At 44.5% G+C, this 21,879-nt stretch overlaps 1 protein-coding gene across 1 annotated transcript in view; it reads left to right on the forward strand.

The window, feature by feature from the left end:
- Nucleotides 1-2,437: 2,437 nt before the first annotated feature.
- The window catches only part of AUH (AU RNA binding methylglutaconyl-CoA hydratase), a 168,015-nt gene continuing 148,573 nt past the window's right edge, over nt 2,438-21,879 (forward strand). Inside the window, exon 1 of the mRNA XM_062208586.1 lies at nt 2,438-2,699. Coding sequence (XP_062064570.1) covers nt 2,438-2,699 — 262 coding nt within the window. The remainder of the gene's footprint in view (nt 2,700-21,879) is intronic.

Below are 21,879 nucleotides of genomic sequence, written 5' to 3' on the forward strand. Positions count from 1 at the left end.
GGGCAGTCCTTCCATCTAACTTTGTATATAACTCAGACAACTTGTCAGCTTCCTGTAGTTGGCCTAATCAATCAATTAGGTAAGCTTGCATTATTTTAAATACTGGATGTTCTCCATAACTCCTATCTTAAAATTTACAATCTAGGGGCCAGTGCTGCTGCCTGCATTGCCGGAATCTATATGGGTACCAGTTTGAGTCCCGGCTGCTCCACTTCTGATCCAGCTCTCTGCTATGGCCTGGGAAAGCAGCAGAGGATGGCCCAAGTCCTTGAGCCCCTGCACTCATGTGGGAGACTGGGAAGAAACATCTGGCTCCTGGGTCCTGGCTTCAGATCAGCCCAGCTCCAGCCTTTGCAGTTGTTTGGGGAGAGAACCAGCAGATGGAAGACTCTCTCTCTCTCTTTCTCTCTCTCTCTCTCTCACACACACACACATGCTCTCTCTCTCCCTGCCTCTCTGTAACTCTGCCTTTCAAATAAATAATAAATCTAAAAAAATTTAGTCTGCTGATGAGTCAACATCAAGGTGTCAAAACAGAGACCAACATAAGTGAACAGTACTATAATTAGACTGCAATATGCAATGGTTGAGTTGTAAATAAAATTCACAGCTTTCCTGGCATAATGATTTCTCATCATCCTGTGTTGTCCTTGCATCCATTTAGAATATAAGTTTAACCGTCTTACACCAGGAGCAGGGCTCAGTCAGACTTGACAGTTTCTAGCTCCCCACTTTCCCCTAGTTCCTCCATGTGGTCCATCCTGGGATATGCCTCCTACAACTGCCTCCTGGTGACCACGTCCCAAGGGGACAGGTGGATACCATTTACTTTACTTGTCCCCAACATGGACTGCATAGAGAACCCCTCAGGGACCACTTCCAAGAGACAAGGTGACTGTGGAACTCCTGCCTACTTTCTGTACACACACCGGTTAGGGCTCCCCATTGGAAACTGGTTAGGACCCAGCCAGATCCCAGTAAAGGCCTTAGCCCCACAGGTCTCTCCCCAGCCTCGTTTGGTGGTTGGGATCCCTGTCACCTTCAAACTGCCTACCCACCTCAAGAGAGCCAAGACCAAACTGGAGAGAAACCAAATCAGCCAGCAATCAAAAGGAACATCATTATCGGAAGAGAGGGAAGGTACAAGGAAAGCAATGCTTTTCCTTGTTCTAAGAGAACCGCCACGGGTACTTTACCTAAGATGCAACGAAAGGCGCCTTCAGACTCATTCCCACAGCAGACACCGGAATGCCATTCCTTCCGTGTTTTCTCGCCATTTTGGGCAAACGCTGGGGGCACAGCATTGGGGAAAGTTGTGCTTAGCTCTCAAAAACGTAGCACATGGGCAATCGGAATATGCTCATAGCAGGACATTTTCCAAACGGTATTCCTGATACAGGGACAGGTGATTCAAAGCTAGTTGGTGACTTCCACACTACAGTGAAATGGAGTTCCTGCACGAGCCACCTGTCCCAAATCCCACCTCAGTCCATGGTTTGGAGGAACCCCTTTCCTTTTTTAAATTTTTATTATTTTTTAACTATTTACTTGAAAGTCAGGAGGAGAGCCAGAAGCAGAGCGAGAGCGAGAGCGAGAGAGAGAGAGAGAGAGAGAGAGATTTCACCCACTGGTTCACTCCCCAAATAGCGTCAACCCCCAGGAAGCCTGGAACCAGGAGCTTCCTCCGGGTCTCCCACGCGGGTGCAGGGGCCCAAGGACTTGGGCCATCTTCTACTGCTTTCCCAGGATACAGCAGAGAGCTGGACCGGAAGTGGAGCACCTGGGACTTGAACCGGAGCCCATATGGGATGCCAGCACTGCAGGCAGCTGCTTAACCTTCGAGGCCACGGGGCGGCCCCAGGCTACTACTCATCAAGACTCCTACCTCGGGGAAGGTCCAGTGCACCTGCAGAAGTCGGTGGGCTGGCGGACCCAGGGAGTAGACTCTCCGCTGTTGCTGTCCAGGCATGGCTAACCCACAGCCTCGGGCTCTGAGACACGGGTGCAAAGCAGAGCCCCTCACGCAGCGGCCACACTTTCAGCCAAACCCGAGGAGGCAAAGCATTTTAAGTCGCTCTGGCGTCTCACCTAGCACAGGGACCCCGGGGTAGGGGTAGGGGGTGCGGGGAGGTGACTCCCTTCGGGGAGTTCTCAGAATATATTAAAGGGAATATATTCCCTCTAAGTATCCGAAAGCCTTGGAAAACTCGTCCTCCTCCGCACCGGACAGATCAGGGAACAGGGGGCCTGCCCAGTGCCACACAGAAGCAGGTCTCAGGGCCCGGGGGCGCCGAGGCCGCACCGCCGCGCGGGCCTGAGAGCCAGGCCGAGGGGGCGTGGCCGGGGGCGGGGCGCCGTGCGCGTTCGCGGGCGCGCGGCCGAGCTGCGCCGGGCTGGGGCGGAGCGGAGCGGCGGGCCCGCGCCGTAAACAGACAACATGGCGGCGGCAGTGGCGGCGGCCCCGGGGGCCCTGGGCGCTCTGCAGGCCGGCCGCGGCCGTTGGGTGGCCGCTGGCTGCGCGCAGCTGGGCCCTGGGCTGCGGCTGCCCGGCTCCTGGGCGGGCCGGCTCGTGGGGCCGGCGATCGGGGCACTGGGCTGGGCGCCTGTGGCCAGGGGTCCCGCCCCGAGGAGGGGCTACAACTCTGAGGCGAAAACGGAGGAAGAGCTGCGGGTGCGGCACCTGGAGGAGGAGAATCGAGGTGAGGGGCGCGGGCGGCGTGGAGCCGCGGGCGGGGGCGGCTGCGCTCGGCCTCCGCACCCGCCGCAAGGTCGGGCCCCGCCCCGCCCCCACCCGCACCCCCACCTTCACCCTGCCGGCTGCGGGCGTGTGGTGTTGCCCCTGGTCGGTGCAGTGAATGCCCGGGCGCGTCCGGGCGAGCGGCTTCCCTGAGCCTTGGCCGGTTCGGCGCGGCCGGCTTGAGGGATGCAGCGTGCGCTCTGCGCTCCAGACGAGCCAAGGTCACTGCACTGGCGGGCCGTTCTGGCTCGCAGGTTTTGTGCTTGGCCGTGGGGCGGCTTTGGGTCAGGTCAGGTGTTTGGAGGTAGAGTTGTGGAAGCTGCAGTGAGAACGCGCGTCGTGGTTCCCAAAGATCTCGGACGTGACGCTGTCCTCTTGTCCGTTTCATCCGAGAAAGTTAGTCCCTGGGGAACTGTTCCACTCTAGGCGAACGGTTCTGAGCGCTTTGGGGTATGTGGGTGATGTTGAACTTGCCCTTGGGCCACGAGCCTGGAAGGGACGGGTACATTAGCGACCCGATAAAGAGGGTAAGATTCGGAGGGAGTACTTGGGTCGGTCCCTTTCGCTTGCAGTGTTGGGGTCCCCCTGGGCGGAATAGCAGCTCGCCCGGTGTACGACAGAGGACCAGGTGTTCGGTGTGGACATGCATGCATCGAGCACCTTTGTCACTAAAGCAGAAGTGAGAAATGAGTGAGTCACGATGGCGTCTTTTAGCGTAGTGAAGAGCCAGGGGATTAATAGGCTGTGCAAACTTTAAAGGCTTGGTGAGAGCAAAGGGCTGTGAAGATGCGTTTACCAGGGAGAAGGGCAAGGCATCGTTCAGTAAGCCGTGGATGTTGCTGCTAGGGAGAATCCTTGGGCAACCTCCCCGTGCCTCCACTCGAGTCGTGTAAAATAGGAAAGGTAACGCCAACTTGATAGGGTTACTGTGAAGATCAGATGCGATCCATACGCACTGCCACCCAGTATCCATCCCGCTGGAGGAGGTTGAGATATTTCATCCCTTACTTGTTTGTTCTTTCAGATGGACAGGAGCTTGGTCCGAGGTTAGGGGACGGGAGCCTGTGTGGTGCATTTGGGAAGTACCCTGAGGTAGAGGGGACTGTCCTGTAGCGTGTCAGGTAGCATAGTGAAAGCCAGCCGGGAGCTAGCTGCCGCTGGAGTGGTTAGGGCTGTGGATGGCACATCTCGGGTAAGCTTGGTTGTGCTGGGTTTTCAGTTACATTAGTATGTAACTGAAATGATATAATAGTATGCAACAGTATGTTGGATGCAAAGGAATTGCAAGTACAGCTAGTAGGAGACACCGTATTTTGGGGTTTTGTTATTTATTTATTTATTTTTGGTTTTAAATGAATGCAGATCGAAAGTAAGCTTACACAAAATGTCCAGGAAAGTCTTTAAGTTAGGATCTGAATGAGCCAAAAGAGGAGGTACCAGAGCATAGAAGGTAATTTAGTAAATCCTGATGTTTTCAGGTTATCTAAAATGTAGGAGTCAGTGATTTAGGACATCATAGTGTCTTAGGAAAACTGGCCCAGGCTTTTCTCAGAGTTGGCTATCGATACCTGTGCTTCGCTGTACCGTGGAACCAGCAATAAGCAGCATAAAGTGTACCAGGAGGTCAAGGATACTACTGGTGTAGCAATCTTGTCTTACAGGAGACCGGTCCAGAACTGGCATTCTCAGCTGCCGGGAGGGATAGAGGAGCCTCAGACTGGGTTTACAGCCAGTGTACAGATTTTATGCTGCTTTTGTTAAATTTATTCCTAAATATTTTGTTCTTTTTGGATACTTCTTTTAAAGGCAGAGTGACAGAAAAGGAGAGAGAGAGAGAGAGAAACAGAAACAGAGAGAGAGAGATCTTCCATCTGCTGGATTACTCCCCAAATAGTTGTAATGACTGTGGTGGCGTTAGGCTGAAGCCAGGATCCTGGAACTCAATCCTGGTCTCCCATGTGGGTGCAGGAGCCCAAGCTTGGGCCATCTTCTTCTGCTTTCCCAGGCCATTAGCAGAGAGCTGGATTGGAAGTAGAGTGGCCAGGACTCCAACCAGTGCCCCTATATGGGATTCCAGTGTTGCAGGTGGAGGCTTAAGCTCCTGCACCACAGTGCCAGCCCTGATATTAATAGTTTTTTGAGTGGACTTCTTAATGTTTTCTGCATATACAAGGACATGTAGCATGTAAATAATGATAATGGTATTTTGTTCTTTTCAATCTGAATATCTTTCTTTCTTTCTTGTTTTCTTTCTACTAGGGCTTTCTGTAACAGATTTGAATAAAAGTAATGAGCGTGGGGAGGTGTTGTGACTCAGCAGTTTAAGTTTCTGCTTGGGATAGCTCTGCCCCATTTAAGGTGCCTGGGATTGAGTCCTCTCTCCATTTCTGATCCAGCCTCCCACTAATATGCCTGAGAGGCAAGGCTTACTCAAGTACCTGAGTCCAAGACGTTCCCTGGCTGGAGTTGCTTGCTCCTGGCTTTGGCCTGACCCAGCCTCAGCTTCTGCGGGCGTTTGGGAAGTGAACTAGCAGGTGGAAGATCTCTCTCTCTCTGTTGCTCTGCCTTCCAAATAACTAAACATGAAAATAAGTAGGGAGAGCCAGCGTTGTTGTCATGCTTCTGATCTTGCGGTGGGGTGGAGAGAGGTGAAGAGAATTAGGACTTTCATCATCAATCATTAGTGAGGGATTTTTTTTTTTGTAGATTGCCTTTATCAATTGGAGAAGGTCCTTTTTTTTTGTAGTTTGTAGAGTGTTTCTTTGTTAAATTTTGTCAAATGCTTTTCCTGAGTTTGTGGACATGATCATATGATTTTTCTTATTTAGTCTGCTGATGTGATGGAGTATGTTAAATGATTTTCAACTATTGACTCAGTTTTGCATACTTAGAGTAATTGCACATGGTTGTGGTATATGATTGTTTTTATATATGATTGGGTTTGATTTGCTAATTTTATGTTGAGAATTTTTGCATCCATGTTTTTGAGAGATACTGGTCTTTGGTTTTTCATTCTTGTAATATCTTTGGTTTTGGTATGAGGATAATGCCAACCTCATGGAATGAGTTAAGAAGTGTTCTTTCTGCTTCTGTTTTTTCGAAGACATTGAAGAGGAATGGGATCATTTCTTTGATATTTAAGTAGAACCTATCTGTGAAGTCATCTGTTTCTGAAGCCATTTTTTTGGGAAGCTTATTAATTCCCAAGTTATTTTTTACTAGAGAGAGAGAGAGAGAGAGAGAGAAAGATAGATCGATCTTTCATGTGTTGGTTCAGCTAATTCAATGCCTTCAGCTCCTGGGCTGGATCAGGCTGAATTCAGGAGTCAGGAACTCATTCTGGGTCTCCCCCAAATACTTGAGCCATCACTTGCTGTCTTCTAGGATCTCCATTAGCAGGAAGCTGGAATCCAAAGCAGACCCCAGACTCAAAATCCAGGCACTCTGATGAAGAATGCAGTGGTCTTAACCACTGTGCCGAATGCTTATTCCGCTTACTAATTATGGATTCAACTTCTTTAGTAGATACAGGCCTGTGCGTTCTTTCTCCTTGTACGAGTTGTGGTACATCAGATCTTTCAAAGAATTGGTCCATTTCATCTAAATGATCATTTGTGACCATCGAATTGTTTGTATTTCTTTATTATGCTTATGGTATTCGTGGGATTCAGGAGTGATGACCAAACCCTTTTCATTTTTGATATTAGTGATTGCAGCAAGTCGGGCTAGAGGCTTAACAACCTACTGAAGTTTTTAAAGACGTTTTGGTTTTGTTGATTTTATCATTAATTTCTTGTTTTCAACTTTATTGATTTCTGCTAATTTTTATTTCTTTTTGTCCTGCTTACTGAGTTCAGGTTTCTTTTTATTTTTTTATTTTTTGACAGGTAGAGTGGACAGTGAGAGAGAAAGACAGAGGGAAAGGTCTTCCTTTTGCCGTTGGTTCACCCTCCGATGGCCACTGCGGCCGGTGTACTGCAGCCAGTGCACCGCGCTGATCTGAAGCCAGGAGCCAGGTGCTTCTCCTGGTCTCCCATGCGGGTGCAGGGCCCAAGTACTCGGGCCATCCTCCACTGCACTCCCGGGCCACAACAGAGAGCTGGACTGGAAGAGGGGCAACCGGGACAGAATCCGGTGCCCCGACCGGGACTAGAACCCGGGGGGGGGGGGTGCCGGTGCCGCAGGCAGAGGATTAGCCTAGTGAGCTGGCGCTGGCCTGAATTCAGTTTTTTTAGTTTTTTATTGTGGAAGGTTAGATCATTGACTTTTGATCTTCCTAATACATGCATCCAGTAGTATAATTTTTCTTTAAGCAGTACTTTTTGCCACATCCCACAAGTTTTTAGGTTATATTTTAATTTTCTTTTTTTTTGTTTTTTTTTTTTTTATTCACAGCTCAGCAGCGCTGTGGTCAACATGGCCCCTGCTTGCTGGATCCTTGCCGACAGCGTTCCCGGCCACCCCGGGGCCTCGGTTTATATCTATTTTAATTTTCAATTAGTTACAAATATTTAAAAATTTCTCCCAAGACTTATTTCATCATTATTTATTTATATATTATTTATATATTATTTATAAGGGCCTTTAAAATTTCCAAGTATTTCGGTATTTCCAGCCAACTATTAAAAGGTTTGTAGCTTATTTTGATTGTGGTCTGAGAACACACTTTTTATGATTTCTTTTCTTTTAAATAGTTTGGGTGTGTTTTGGTCTAGAATGTGATCTCTGGGAATGCTCGCTGTGAGCTACAGAAGAAATGTGTTCTGCAACTGTTGAATAAAGTATTCTGTGTTCAGTTTGCTCCACTATGCGGTTAGATCTAGTTGATAGTTGGAAGTGTTTCAACTTTACCCTTCCTGATTTTCTGCCCACTGAATCTGTCAATTAATAATAGAAGTACATTGATACTGGCGCTGTGGCTCACCAGGCTAATCCTCTGCCTGCGGTGCCAGCACCCCGGATTCTAGTCCTGGTCGGGGTGCCGGATTCTGTCCCGGTTGCTCCTCTTCCGGTCCAGCTCTCTGCTGTGGCCCTGGGAGGCAGTGGAGGATGGCCCAAGTACTTGGGCCCTGCACCCGCATGGGAGACCTGGAAGAAGCACCTGGCTCCTGGCTTCAGATTGGCGCAGCGCCGGCCATAGCGGCCAATTGGGGATGAACCAAAGGAAAAGGAAGACCTTTTTCTCTCTCTAACTCTGCCAGTCCTAAAAAGAAAAAAAAAAAAAGTACATTGAAATCTACACCTGTAATAGTGGATTTGTCCATTTCTCTTTACGGTTCTTTTAGTTTTTAATTCACATAATTGTATGGTCCGTTGTTAAGTGCAGCAACATTAAAGATTGTTATGTATTATTGGAGGAGCGCCCCCTTTTCCTTGTGTAACGCTCCTCTTTATCCTTGAGTCCATTTGCTCTGAAGTGAGCGCTCTCTGAGTTCATATAGCTATCAAATCGCGATTCTGGCTTTCTTCACTCAGTCTGCATCTTTATATTTCAAGTGGGTTTCTCAGGTGTGACGTGTATTGGGTCTTGTTTCTTGACTGCTCTGACAGTCTCTTTCAGTATTATTGTTTCTTTTTCTCCTTTTTCTGTTTTCCATTCTTTTTCTGCCTTGTCTGGTTTTCATCAAGCATTTCATATTATTTTATTTTCTCATATTTTAGCATGTCTTTTTTTTTTTTTTTTTTAGTGCTTACCTTAGAACTTGCAATGTACATTTATAGTGAATTCAGGTCCACTTCCAAGCAACACTATACTGCTTCCTAGTAGTAAAAATATTAGAGCAGTCAGTTTTTACCTCCTGTCCCCTGTGTCATTGCTGTCTGCCTTCTCTTTTCTGTAAGGTATAATTACTTAATACATGGTTGCTGCTGTTTTGAAGAAATTGTTATCTTTTTGGTCACTTAAAAACTATGAATCAAAAAGAGTTTTGAAATTTATTTAGTAGGTTTGTTAGCAGTGGTATGTATATAGTAATTAATCTGCTGTTTTTATTGTAGGGTAGATCAGATGGGAAAATACATTGTCATGGGGACCAGGCTTGCTATCATGATGGAAGGAAGGAAAGTACAAATGTGTAACCAGGGAAGATAAGAAAGAATCCTGTTTTGCTGCATTTGAGTTAGAGCTGTTAGGATGAAGTCATGGTTTCTAATCTAAAAACCCCGAGTGCGTTAATCATATAATATACATTTTGGGTCTAAAAGAAATAATCTTCCAGAAGCAGTGATGGGAGCTGATCCCTGGGTCATGGGTTCTAAGTACAGTTTGCCAGGTCTGCTACAGGGAAAGCGTAAAGGGGAACATGGGATATCTTTTTGGGTCAGCAGTCCAGGAGTGCTCAAGTACTAAAGGTCAAAGAAAGGGGCTTATAAAGGCTCCCCCAGGCTCTAGATAGGGTGATGTGAGCATGGAAATGTATAGTGGTGGTAATGGCTTTTAGCACTTTGAATAAGGAATCTGTGATGCTCAAAAGTAAGAGTGTGTGTGTGTGTGTGTGTGTGAGGAAAGAGAGAGAGAGAGAGAGAGAGAGAGAGAGAGAGAGAGAGAGAGAGAGACTTGTTTTTAATGGGAGAATGGAGGTGGAACATCACTGTTTTGGAACCAGCAAGGTAATAATGAAGTAATTATCCTGGCAGTGCAAGGTGAGATCTGAATCCTTTGTCTTTCTCCAGTCGGTACCCAGCTGTCCCAACGCTGTTTACTCCTTGTTATCCCACTGATTTGAAAGTCTTGTAATTACACTTTTATTATAAACTAAATTTCATCTGAACATTTGATTCTGTTTCAGTATCCCTGTGTTGTGCTCCAATGTTACTCTAATTCCTGAAGTGCTGTGTTGTGTTTTAATATATAATAGAGCTGGTTCTTCCCTCCTACACCACTGTTCTTCTTTTTTGTTTTCTGTGCTCTTCCTCCATTGTTATTTTTCTACATAAATTTTCGAATCTTCATGTATAGTTTCAGAACTTGAATTTTTAAATAAGGGAGATACTTGTGAGATTATTTTTTCCTATATAGGAACATGATATGTGTTATTTGTTCACTTCTACTGTGTTTTTTTTTTTTTTAAGAGGAGTTCTACAAAATCTCTGCCAGTAGGACTTGAACATTTTTGGTTAAGCGTAGCCCTGGGTCATTCCCCCTGCTCCCTTGCCTATTTTCTGGATAATAAAAACGGAGGGTTTTATCCTAAGGTATCTTATGAGTGCTTGTCTACCTCTATCTCTCCCAGCCTGAAATAGTAATTTCATTTCTCTTAGAGGGTGCTTTTTGCTTTTTATTTAATTCTTTTGTGTTCTCAAGGTTTATAGTCATCATCTCGTAATGAATTTCCAAGTTGTTTCTAAGGTTTGGCTAATATAAAAATTCCTGAAAGTCTTGTGCACATCTCATTTTGTTCAGGTGAAGGAGTTCCAAGTCATTTCAGTGTATTCTCAGTGTATGTTACAGTACTTTGCCAGTTTTTCAGGGACCTGGATTATTTATGAGGTTTATCAAAAGTATTCTGTCAGTGATTTTACATAGTTTACATAGTTTCTTAAGTAATAGTTGAATCAGTGAAATTTGCAGAATTTTAAATTTATTGTTAATTTAAAAAATCTTATTTATTATATTTATTTGAAAAGAGGAGAGAGAGGGAGATAGAGAAACAGACAGAGGTCTTCCATCCATTGGTCCATTCATCAAGTGGCGGCAACAGTTGGGGCTGACCCAGGCTGAAGACAGCTACACAGAACTCAACCTCAGTCTCCCACTTGGGTGTCAGAGACCCAAGCACCAAAGCCATCACTTTAATGCCCTCAGCTGTGCATTAGGAGACTGGAATGGGAAGTGGAGCTAAGACTTCAGTGCAGGTGCTTTGCTATGGAATGTGGGAGACTCAAGCTGAATTTTTTTTTTTTTAAAGATTTATTTATTTATTTGAAAGGCAGAGTTACAGAGAGAGGGAGAGACAGAAAAAGAGAGAGATGAGATGGTCCATCCACTGGTTCACTCCCCAGGTGGCCACAATGGTCAGAAGCCAGGAGCTTCTTCCTGGTATCCTGTGTGGGTGGCAGGGGCCCAGGGACTTGGGCCATCTGCTGCTGCTTTCCAGGCCATTAGCAGAGAGCTGGAGCGGAAGTGGAGCAGCCAGGACAGGAACTGGTACCCATGTAGGATGCGGCATTGCAGGCTGAGGCTTTACCAGCTGTGCCACAATACCTGCCCCTAGAGCAACATTTTCACTGCTGTGCCAAATGCCTACCTCTGCAAAAATTTTTAAAGTAAGGAAATTATACACAGTCATGTTGAAATGTAAAGAAAAAAGCATCCTACTTTCATGCCATTTCATCAGAATTAAAGATTTGAAACATCTCCTGAGTGACTGCTGTGAATGATAGTTTAATTCATTGTCTCTCTGACTTGTGTTACCTATATTATTTTTATAGACAGTATCTGGGTCTCCTGTTGGTGTAAGACGAGATGTGTGCTGTTCTATTTTGTTTTCTGCTTTTCAGTTTCTGGAATTTATTAGTTTAAGTTGCTTTTTATGTGAACGGGAGAGAGTGAGAGGGAGGGAAGGGAGGAGGGGGAAGAGAGAGAGCTGAGAGAGGAGGGAGGAGCTAGATAGGTAGATATCTTCACCTGCCTGGTCACTCCCCCAAATTCGCATAGCAGCCAGGGCTAAGCCAAGGTAGGAGCTGGTGATTCCATCCAGATTTACTGCATGGGTGTCAGGGATCTAAGCATTTGAGCCCTCAACTGTTGCCTCCCACGGTGTGCATTAGCAGGAAACCTGGAGGGAAGCCAAGGTGGCACTCTGACCCAGGCACTCTGATAAGGGATGTAGCTGCTCAGCCTGCTGTACCACTATGCCTGCCCCAGTTGCTAGCATTTATAACTTTGTTTTTATCATCAAGGTTTATGATAATTGCATTTTGTTCTCATCTTAATTGTTAAATGTCTTACCTCAAAATTAAATATGTATAATGCTTATAATATTGTTGATAATAATTATGTTGATATTGTGGTTGAAAGGGTATTAATTTTTTTTACTCTAGGCTGTTTTCATGCACAATGACAAGCATGCTAAGTTCTGACACAAATAAGGTGCACAAAGTGATAAAATTTATTTAAAAGATGAGAAAGTGAACATACACACATGTGAGCATGGGTTGCCTCACACAGAGAGATACCCATCAGGAGTGGGCAGTGGGGCAGAGGGTTTGCCTGAAGGGAGTAGGGGTGGTGGAGGGGAGGCGGAAAGAACACTTGGCAGCCCTCCAGCCATGGTCTGCAGTAGAAGCGAGACTCCCTCCGAGTTGTTGGCCTCCTTTGTGAGTTGGGGTGGTGCCTCTCCAGGAATGGAGCCATCTGAGAATTATATGGCACCTTCACAAGTTCCATGTGGAGCTCAGTATCTATATTTTCATGGCATCCCCTCTAGGTCCTGGATGAAGCAGATGCATCCTGGGAAAGGGGGCATTTTGATTGATAAGTAGGAGGATAGAATTACATGGGGGCTTTGTGACTTCTAGCTCAGCAGTCTCCTGCTTATTTATCCTACATTAGTACCAACTTCAGCAAATCCCTGGACTTGGTCTACTGCTCATCTTCATTACTAAAAACTGAAACTTAGGTACTGTCATCTCTGCAGTAGCCTCAATTTGCCTTCTTTTTGGTAAATTGATGTGACAATTTCATAACACAAAATTGACCATTTTTAAAAAAGATTTATTTTTATTTATTTGAAAGAATTACAGAGAGGTAGAGAGAGAGAGAGATCTTCCATCAGCTGGTTCACTCCCCAGATGACTGCAACGGCTGGAGCTGCGCTGATCCGAAGCCAGGAGCCAGGAGCTAGGAGCCAGGAGCCAGGAGCCAGGAGCCAGGAGCCTCCTCTGGGTCTCCCATGCGGGTGCAGGAACTCAAGCACTTACTTGGGCCATCTTCTACTGCTTTCCCAGGCCACAGCAGAGACCTGGGTTGGAAGAGGAGCAGCCAGGACTAGAACCAGTGCCCATATGGGATGCTGGCGCCACAGGTGGAGGATTAACCTAGTGTGCCACGATGCCGGCCCCAAAGATTTATTTTTATTTATTTGAAAGAGTTACAGAATGAGGTAGAGACACAGAGAGAGTCTTCCATCCGCTTGTTCACTCCCCAGATGGCCACAACGGCTGGAGCTGCGCCGATCCGAAGCCAGGAGCCAGGAGCTTCTTCTGGGTCTCCCACGTGGGTGCAGGGGCCCAAGGACTTGGGCCATCTTCCACTGCTTTCCCAGACCATAACAGAGAGCTGGATCAGAAGTAGAGCAGCCAGTACTTGAACCGGTGCCATATGGGATGCCGGTACTTCAGGCCAGGGTTTTAACCTGCTGTGCCACAGCGCTGGCCCCAAAATTGACCATTTTAACGTTTTCAAGTGTCCTATTAGCCTTTTGTTTATCTACCATTTAAATAAAAGTTTTGGTTTATTTATTTTATTTACTTGGAAGGCAGAGAGCGAGAACAAGAGAGCTTCCGTCTACTGGTTGAAACCCAAATGCTTGCAGCAGTTAGGGCTAGGTCAGGCTGAAGCTGGAGTCAGGAACTTCATCCAGATCTACCATGTGGGTGGCAGGGTCTGTATACTCGAACCATCATTTGCTGTCTCCCACATTGCTTATTAACTTAACCCACTTCCACAGCACCTACTCCACCATGTTTTTTTTTTTTTTTCTTAAGGTGTATTTATTCATTTGAAAAGCAGAGTTACAGAGAGACAGAGGCCTTCCATCTGCTGGTTCACTCTCCAGATGGCCACAATGGCTGGAGCTGGACCAAGCCAAAGCCAGGAGCTTCTTCACGGAAGTGAAGGACTTTGGCCATCTTCCACTGCTTTCCCAGACCATAGCAGAGAGCTGGATTGGAAGTGGAGCAGCCAGGATTCTAACTGGTACCCATACGGGATGCAGGTACTGCAGGCGACAGCTTTGCCCGCTATGCCATAGTGCCAGCCACTTCACCATGTTTTACCTCAGCATTGATCTCTAATTCTAAAACATATTCATTACTCCAAAACAAACACCCAGATACCTTCATCTGTCCCTCCTTACTCCCTTCTCCCTTCAGCCTCTGGAAACCACTTTATCTTCTATCTTTATTGATTCACCCTAGAAATAGAATTTCACAATAAATACTCTTTGTGTCTTGTCTGTTTATTCAGTGTACTTTCAAAGTTCTCTGTGTTACAGGGTATGTCAGTACTTGATTCTTTTTTGTGGCTGAAGAATATTCTACTGTATGACTGTACTCTTTTGGACATTATGAATATTTTTGAATATTTGTGTGTAGTTTGTTTAATTGTATTGTAATAATTTTATATTTTACTTTTGGAGGAACCCCAGTGTGTTTTCGTTAGCCAGCTGTGTCAATTTACATTTCTGTCAGCGATGTATGAGAACTCCTGTTTCTCCTGTCCTTGCTAGACACTTTTTTTTCTTATTTAAGCAAAAAATTGTGAAAGTCATCCTTGTGGGTGTGAAGTGAAAATGCATTGTGATTTTGATTTCTGTTTCCCTGATGACTAACCATGGACATTATTTCAAGTGCTTCCTAGGCATTTGTTTATATTTGGAGAAATGGCTGTTCAAGGTCTTAGCTCATTCTTAATTCAGTTTTTTGATTTTTTTTTGTTTTTTTGTTGTGAGTTGTAAGAATTGTTTATGGGTGCCGGATTCTGTCCCAGTTGCCCCACTTCCAGGCCAGCTCTCTGCTGTGGCTTGGGAGTGCAGTGGAGGATGGCCCAGGTCCTTGTGCCCTGCACCCGCATGGGAGACCAGGAGAAGTACCTGGCTCCTGGCTTCGGATCAGCGCGATGCACCGGCCACAGCAGCCATTAGGGGGTGAACCAAGGGCAAAAAGGAAGACCTTTCTCTCTGTCTCTCTCTCTCACTGTCCACTCTGCCTGTCCAAAAAAAAAAAGAATTGTTTATAACATGGCTATTAGCAGCTGTATGGTTTGCAAATATTTTCTACTCTTCTGTGGACTTTCTTTTTACTTTCTTCACACTTTTGGTGAAATCTAATTTATCTTTTTCTTCTTTTTTGCTTGTGCTTTTGGTGTTTTATACACACACACACACACATATTTACGTTTTACTCATTTGAAATGAAGAGAAGAAATAGGAGAGAGAGACAGAGACAAAGGTCTTCCATCCACTGGTTCACTCTCCAGATGCCCACAGTGGATGGGAGGCAGGAGCCTGGAACTCCATCCGGATCTCCCCTAAGGATAGCTGAGACAAAAGTGCTGTAGCTACCAGCTGCTGTCTCTCAGAGTGGACACTGTCAGGGAGCTGGACTCAGAAGTGGAGCTTGGGCCTTGAACCCATGCACTCTGATGTGGGATGTGAGCACCCCACGTGGCGTTTTCAGCCCCGTGCTGATCATCTGCCCTTTGATTTTGTATTTGAGAAACTGTTGCCTAATCCAAGGCTCTGAAGATTTGTACCTATTTTTCCTTCTATAGGTTTTATAGTTTTACATTTGTGTCTTCTATCCATTTTGTGTTAACTTTTGTGTAGAGGAAAGTGTCCAACTCCATTCTTTTACTAACCTAGTTTTTCTTGCCACCATTTGTTGAAAAACTGTTTTGTTGCTATTGAATTATCTTGGCATCCTCATAGAAAACCCAGTGTTTGTAAGTGTAAGGCTTTATTTTTGCGCTCTCCTTTTAGTCTGTTAATCTATACTTCTGTCCTTATACCAGTACCACATTGTTTCATTGTAATTTTGAAATCAGGAAATGCGAATCCTCCACCTTAGTTCTGTTTCAAAATTGTTTTTCATTATTCTGGGTCCTTGTTTATCAGTTTGTCCACTGCCAAAAAAAAAAAAAAAAAAAAAAAGCAGTTTGAATAGTTTGAATTTAATTGTGGTAAATAGATCAATTTGGGGAGTGTTGCATCTTAATATTAAATCTTCTGTGAACATAAAATGTTTTTATTTAGGTCATCTTTAATTTTTTTCAATGATGTTTCATAGTTTTCAGGGTGATGTTGAACTTTACTGATTAAATTTATTCTTCAGTATTCTATTCTTGAAAAATTAACTGCTTTTCCATTAAGTAATATCCATATTTATTCCTGAGAACTTTCCTTGATCAGAAGTCTGCTTTGTCTGAAATTAATATAGCTACTTCCTCTTTTATTTGATTAGTGTTAGCATGGTACATTTTTTTCCATTTACTTTTTTTTTTTTTTTTTTTTTTGGACAGGCAGAGTGGATAGGGAGAGAGAGAGACAGAGAGAAAGGTCTTCCTTTTTGCCGTTGGTTCACCCTCCAATGGCCGCTACGGCCGGCACATTGCGCTGATCTGAAGCCAGGAGCCAGGTGCTTCTCCTGGTCTCCCATGCGGGTGCAGGGCCCAAGGACCTGGGCCATCCTCCACTGCCTTCCCGGGCCATAGCAGAGAGCTGGCCTGGAAGAGGGGCAACCAGGATAGAATCCGGCACCCCAACCAGGACTAGAACCCGGTGTGCCGGTGCCACAAGGCGGAGGATTAGCCTGTTAAGCCACGGTGCCAGCCCTCCATTTACTTTTTTTAAAAAATATTTATTTTTAAAATTTATTTGAAAGGCAGAGTTACAGAGAGAGATAGGAAGTGACAGAGAGAGAGAGGAGGAGAGAGATCTTCATCTGCTGGTTCATTCTCCAAATGGCCACAATAGACGGGGTTGGGACCAGGCCAAAGCTAGGAACCAGGAGCTTAATCTGAGTCTCCCATGTGGGTTCAGGGACCCAGGCAATTGGGCCATCCTCCGGTGTTTCCCAGATGCCATTAGCAGGAAGCTGGATTGGAAGTGGAGCAGCTGGGACTCGAATGGAATTGTTGCCCATATGGAATGCCAACACTGCAGGCAGTGTTTTAATCCTCCATGCCACAGCCTTGTCCTGACTTTTATTTTTTTAAAGATTTATTAATTTATTTGAGAGTCAGAGGGGGTGAGAGAGAGAGAGAGAGATCTTTTATCCACTGGTTTACTCCTCCATTTACTTTTAATATATATGCATGCGAAATATTTAAGTTGTGTTTCTTATAGATAATCTGTAGTTTGGTTGTATTTCTTGATCCACTCCGACAGGCTTTGTCTTCACTGTTCTAAGTGATACTGATTCAACTTGACATGATTGACATTCAAATTGATATAATTGGATTAGTATCTGCATATTTATTATATAGTTGTTACAGGTACTTTATAATAACAAAATATTCCTAATTTCTTACTCCATTTTACAATGCCTTAGCACATCGACAAATTTTTATATCAATTAAGAGTACTATGAAAGTTTCTATTTTACTCTTATTTCTGCTCCAGTGCTTTTCCTTTCTTTATGTAGAGCTGAATGACCTATATAATTTTCATTTTCTCTAAAGAGTTTGTTGTAACATTTCTTATGCAGGACAGGCAAGTTTCCTGGTAACAGATCCCTCCATTAAAATTTTTAAGGCCAGCGCTGTGGCATAGCGGGTAAAGCTGCCGCCTGCAGTGCTGGCATCCTATGGCATCCTATGGGTGCCGGTTTGAGTCCTGGCTGCTCCTTTTCCAATCCAGCTCTCTGCTAATGGCCTGGGAAAGCAGTAGAAGATGGTCCAAGAGACCTGGAAGAAGCTCCTGGCTCCTGGCTTCGGATTGGCGCAGCCCCGGCCATTGGGGAGTGAACAAGTGGATGGAAGACTTCTCTCTCTCTCTCTGCCTGTCCTTCTCTCTCTGTGTAACTCTTTCAAATAAATAAATCTTTAAAAAATTTTTAAATTTATTTTAATTTTATTTAAAAGAGAGATTGAGATAGAAAGATCTGTCTCCTATCTTTGAGTTCACTCCCCACATGCCTGCAACAGCCAGGACTGGACCAAGTTGAATCCAGGAGCCCAGAACTCAATCTGGGTCATCCACATGGGTGACAGGAGCCCAAGTTCTTCATCCCTCGTCTGCTGTGTCCCAGTGACCAGGACTTGTATGAAGCACTCCGTCACATGGGATGTGGGCTCCTGAGTGGTAACTTAACCGCCGTGCCAGGCATCTGCCCTACCCTCAACGTCCAGTTATCTGAGAAAGGCTTTACTTTTCCTCCACTTTGGAAGGGTAATTTTACAACATACATAATTCTAGGTTTTTTTTTTCTCCTTCAACACCTTATATACAGGCATGCATCATTTAACTGCAGGACATATTCTGAGAAATGTGTCGTTAGGTGATTTTGGCATTTTCCAGACATTGATAGTGTGTACTTACACAGACCTAGGTGGTTCAACCTATTACATGCCAAGGCTATATGGTATAGGTATGGCATCTATTAGCATGAAGAAGAAAACCTCACAAGATTAAATCAAGCACAAGCGAATACGTGCAGTCAAGAGACAAGGTAAACATAATGTGCCTGAGACTGCCGCCTGCATACACAGCATACTGTCTTACAGTAACTTCTTTATAAGTGAGAGTACACTTTCTAAAATAATGATAGAAAGGGTAATTTAGTAAACATGTAAGCCATTCAGTAGTTTATTATCATGATCAACTAGTAGACAGCATACATAATTGTATGTGCTGTATTTTTGTGCGGCTGGCAGCATGGTAGCATTGTTTATTCCAGCTTTAGCACAGACGTATGCGTAATACATTGTGCTGTGATAGTGATACAGAGACCATGCCATCACTGGGTGATTGGAAATTTTCTTTTTTTCTTTCTTTTTTTTTTTTTGACAGGCAAAGTGGACAGTGAGAGAGAGAGACAAAGAGAAAGGTCTTCCTTTTCACCCTTGGTTCACCCCCCAATGGCTGCCGTGGCCAGCGCATCGCGCTGATCCGAAGCCAGGAGCCAGGTGCTTCTCTTGGTCTTCCATGTGGGTGCAGGGCCCAAGGACCTGGGCCATCCTCCATTGCACTCCCAGGCCACAGCAGAGAGCTGGACTGGAAGAGGGGCAACCGGGACTGAATCCAGTGCCCCAACTGGGACTAGAACCTGGTGTGCTGGTGCTGCAGGCGGAGGATTAGCCTAGTGAGCCAGGGCGCTGGCCATGTGATTGGAAATTTTCAGCTCCAGTATATGAGTTCACTGTCATACTTGTGTATGTGGTCTCTGGTTGACCAAGGTGCATGGCTGACTGTATTTGCCTCCAGTCGCATCTTCTTTTGGTGTCTTCTGGGGAGAAATTGGATGTAATTCTTACCTTGTCTTCTCTCTCTCTAGGTAAGTAGTTTTCTTGGCCTTTATCCTGCTTGGTCTTCTCTGAGCTTCCTGGGATTGATTTAGTGTCTGCTATTAATTTGAGGAAATAGTTTCAAATAATTTCTTTTGCACCTTTCTCTCTTCACTTTCTGGAATTCTCATTATATGTATGTTATATCTCTCATAACTGTCCTGCTGTTCTTGGAGACCCTGTTAGGTTTGCATTAGTCTTTTTTTCCTCTTTGTTTTCCTGCTTTGGCCATTTCTATTGCGGTATCCTCAAGCTCAGAGAGTCTTATCGCAGCCAGTGGTGAGGTCCCCGCGGAGGTTTTACCTTTCAGCCATGTCCACGGTGAACCTTCAGCCATCTGTCAGTTATGGTTCAGGTTCACCTACCCCCACTTGTCCCTGCAGGGGCTTCTGCTTCTGGGTTTCTGCCCAGACAGACCATTGATTCTCCACATTTGGGGTCAACAGAAAGTCCTGTGGTGCCATTTCTCTGATCTAAGAAGAGATACTGTTTTTTCAGTTTGTTGAATTTCTTACTTGGGACTGAGGGCTGATTTCTAGCTTCTTATCTGCTGAACTGAAAAGTGCAATTCTTGTTATTTTTGATGCAATTGCAAATTGAATTTTTCTGATTTCATTTTTGGATTATTCATTGTAACCATATGTAAGTATAATTGATTTTTTGTATACTGATCTTGTATTATTGTGACTTTGCTGAATTCATTTACTAGTGCTGTATTTTTTTTTGTATTTTTGGGGAGTTTTTTTTCTACATAGGATTATGTTATTCTTTTTCAAGATTTATTTATTTATTTGAAAGGCAGAGTTAGAGAGAGAGAGAGAGATGTAGAGACAGAGAGAACTGGTTCAGTCCTCAAAATGCTGCAACGACCAGAACTGAGGCAGGCCGAAGCCAGGAGCCAGAACTCCATCCAGATCTCCCATGTGGTAGCAGGTGCTCTAGCACTTGGGCCATCTTCTGCTGCTTTCCAGGCGCATTAGCAGTGAGCTGGAGCTAAAGTGCAGCAGCCAGGTTTCCAACTGGAGCTCAGATTTCTGACGTCATGGGCTGTGGCTTAACCTGCTGTACCACAGTGCAGGCCCCAAGCTTGTGTTCCTTTTGAATGGCGCAGGGGGGTGGGGCGGAGAGAGAGCATGAGCTGCTAGTTCACTATCCAAACCTCTACAGTGGTTGGGGCTGGGTCAGGTTGAAGCTAGGAGCTGGAAACTCAGTGTGGGTCTCCCATGTGGGTGGCAGGGACCAAACCATTTGAGCTATTCCCTGCTGCCTCCCAGGGTACACACCAATAGAAAGGTAGAATTGAGAGTAGAACTGACCCCAGGTACTGCAGCAGGGCATGTGGGTGTTCCAGGTGGTGTGTTACTGCTCTGCCAAATGCTGCCTGTGTTACTTCTTTCTAATCTGATGCCATTCACTTCTTTTTCTTGCCTAATTGCCCTGGCTAGAACTTCCGGTACCTTACTGAATAGCAGTGGTAAAAGCTGACATTCTCCTTGTTTATCTTAGGGGAAAGATTTTCAGTTTTTAATTGTTGAGCTCAGTTTTTTTTACCAGTGCCCTTTATCCTGTTGAGTTATGAAACCTCCTGTGTATTACTAGTTTGTTGTATGTAGTGTTTGCTTACTCTTTTAAAGGGTGTTGGATTTTGTCAAATGCTTTTTCTCCTTTAGTTGAGAGGATCATATGATTGTAAGAATTTTTCCTTTATTCCTATTTATGTGATTTATTACTTTGATTTGTTTGTTGAGCCACACTCTTGCATTCCTAGGTTAAAAATCCCACCTGGTCATGGTGTATGCACCTTTATATGCTGCATTGGGTTGAGAATCACCATCCTGAAAATCCAATATCTTAATGCTTCAAAATCCAAAACTTTTTGAGCAGTGATATGGTACTGTAGGTGGGAAATTGCACACCTGCCTTGTGTGAGAGGTGCCCGGCACAGTACAGGGATAAAGTTACCTTCAGGCTGTATTCTGAAGTTACATATGAAATAAAAAATACACATACTGTGCAACATTACCTTCAGGATCTATTTTGAGGTTATATATGAAATATATACAGATCTTGTGTTTAGACTTAGGTCCCAGCCCCAAGATACATCATTGTATACATGTGTGTGCATCTTCAAAATCTGAAAAATTGTGAAATCTGTTACACTTGTAACCCATGCATCTTGGGTGAAGTTTATTTAACTTGTATTTTGTTGAGGATTTTTACATCTGTATTTATAATTGGTGTGTGTTCCCTCAGTATGCTCTTAGTTTCTTTTAATCCTTTCTTTACATTATAACTTGAGTGGCCTTTTTAAAATGCAAATTTGATGAGGAGACAAATTTTCATAACTTTATAAAAATTATTAAGAAACCTTTAGCCAACATAACCAAATGATGAAATAATAGGAGCGTTGTTATTAAAGGTATTGACAAAAATAAGGAAACTTATTTTGTTAGTATCCTATACTGGATTTGCCATCCTTGCCAAAATGAGGTGACAAGAGAAGGAAATGAGAAATTAAAAATCAACATTGGAGAGAAAATGTGCCTGCCAGTATTTCTAGATATTGATTGGTGAGTTGCTTAGAAAATTGAAGAGAACAACTAATTAAACCTATTAATAGTACAGAAGTTTACCAGGAAAATATTAAGTAAAATATCACTAAACTTTCTAAGTGTTTACAACATGTGATTAGGAATGAAATACAAATGAAAGCAATGCAAAGAATAACAAGTAGCCTTCTAAGATATGTGTAAGAAGTATATGAGAAAAAGCCTCTAAGTACGTCTTCACTGACCAGGACACCATGATCAGGAAAATGTGGAGCAGGACACTGTGTCCTAGAGCAGGGTGGGAAACATCTGGCTTGCAGGCTGTCTACGACCTGCAAAATCATTTGGTTTGGTCTTGCCAAGGCAAC

This window comes from Lepus europaeus, chromosome 12 (assembly GCF_033115175.1).
Source record: "Lepus europaeus isolate LE1 chromosome 12, mLepTim1.pri, whole genome shotgun sequence".
NCBI classification, from domain to species: domain Eukaryota; kingdom Metazoa; phylum Chordata; class Mammalia; order Lagomorpha; family Leporidae; genus Lepus; species Lepus europaeus.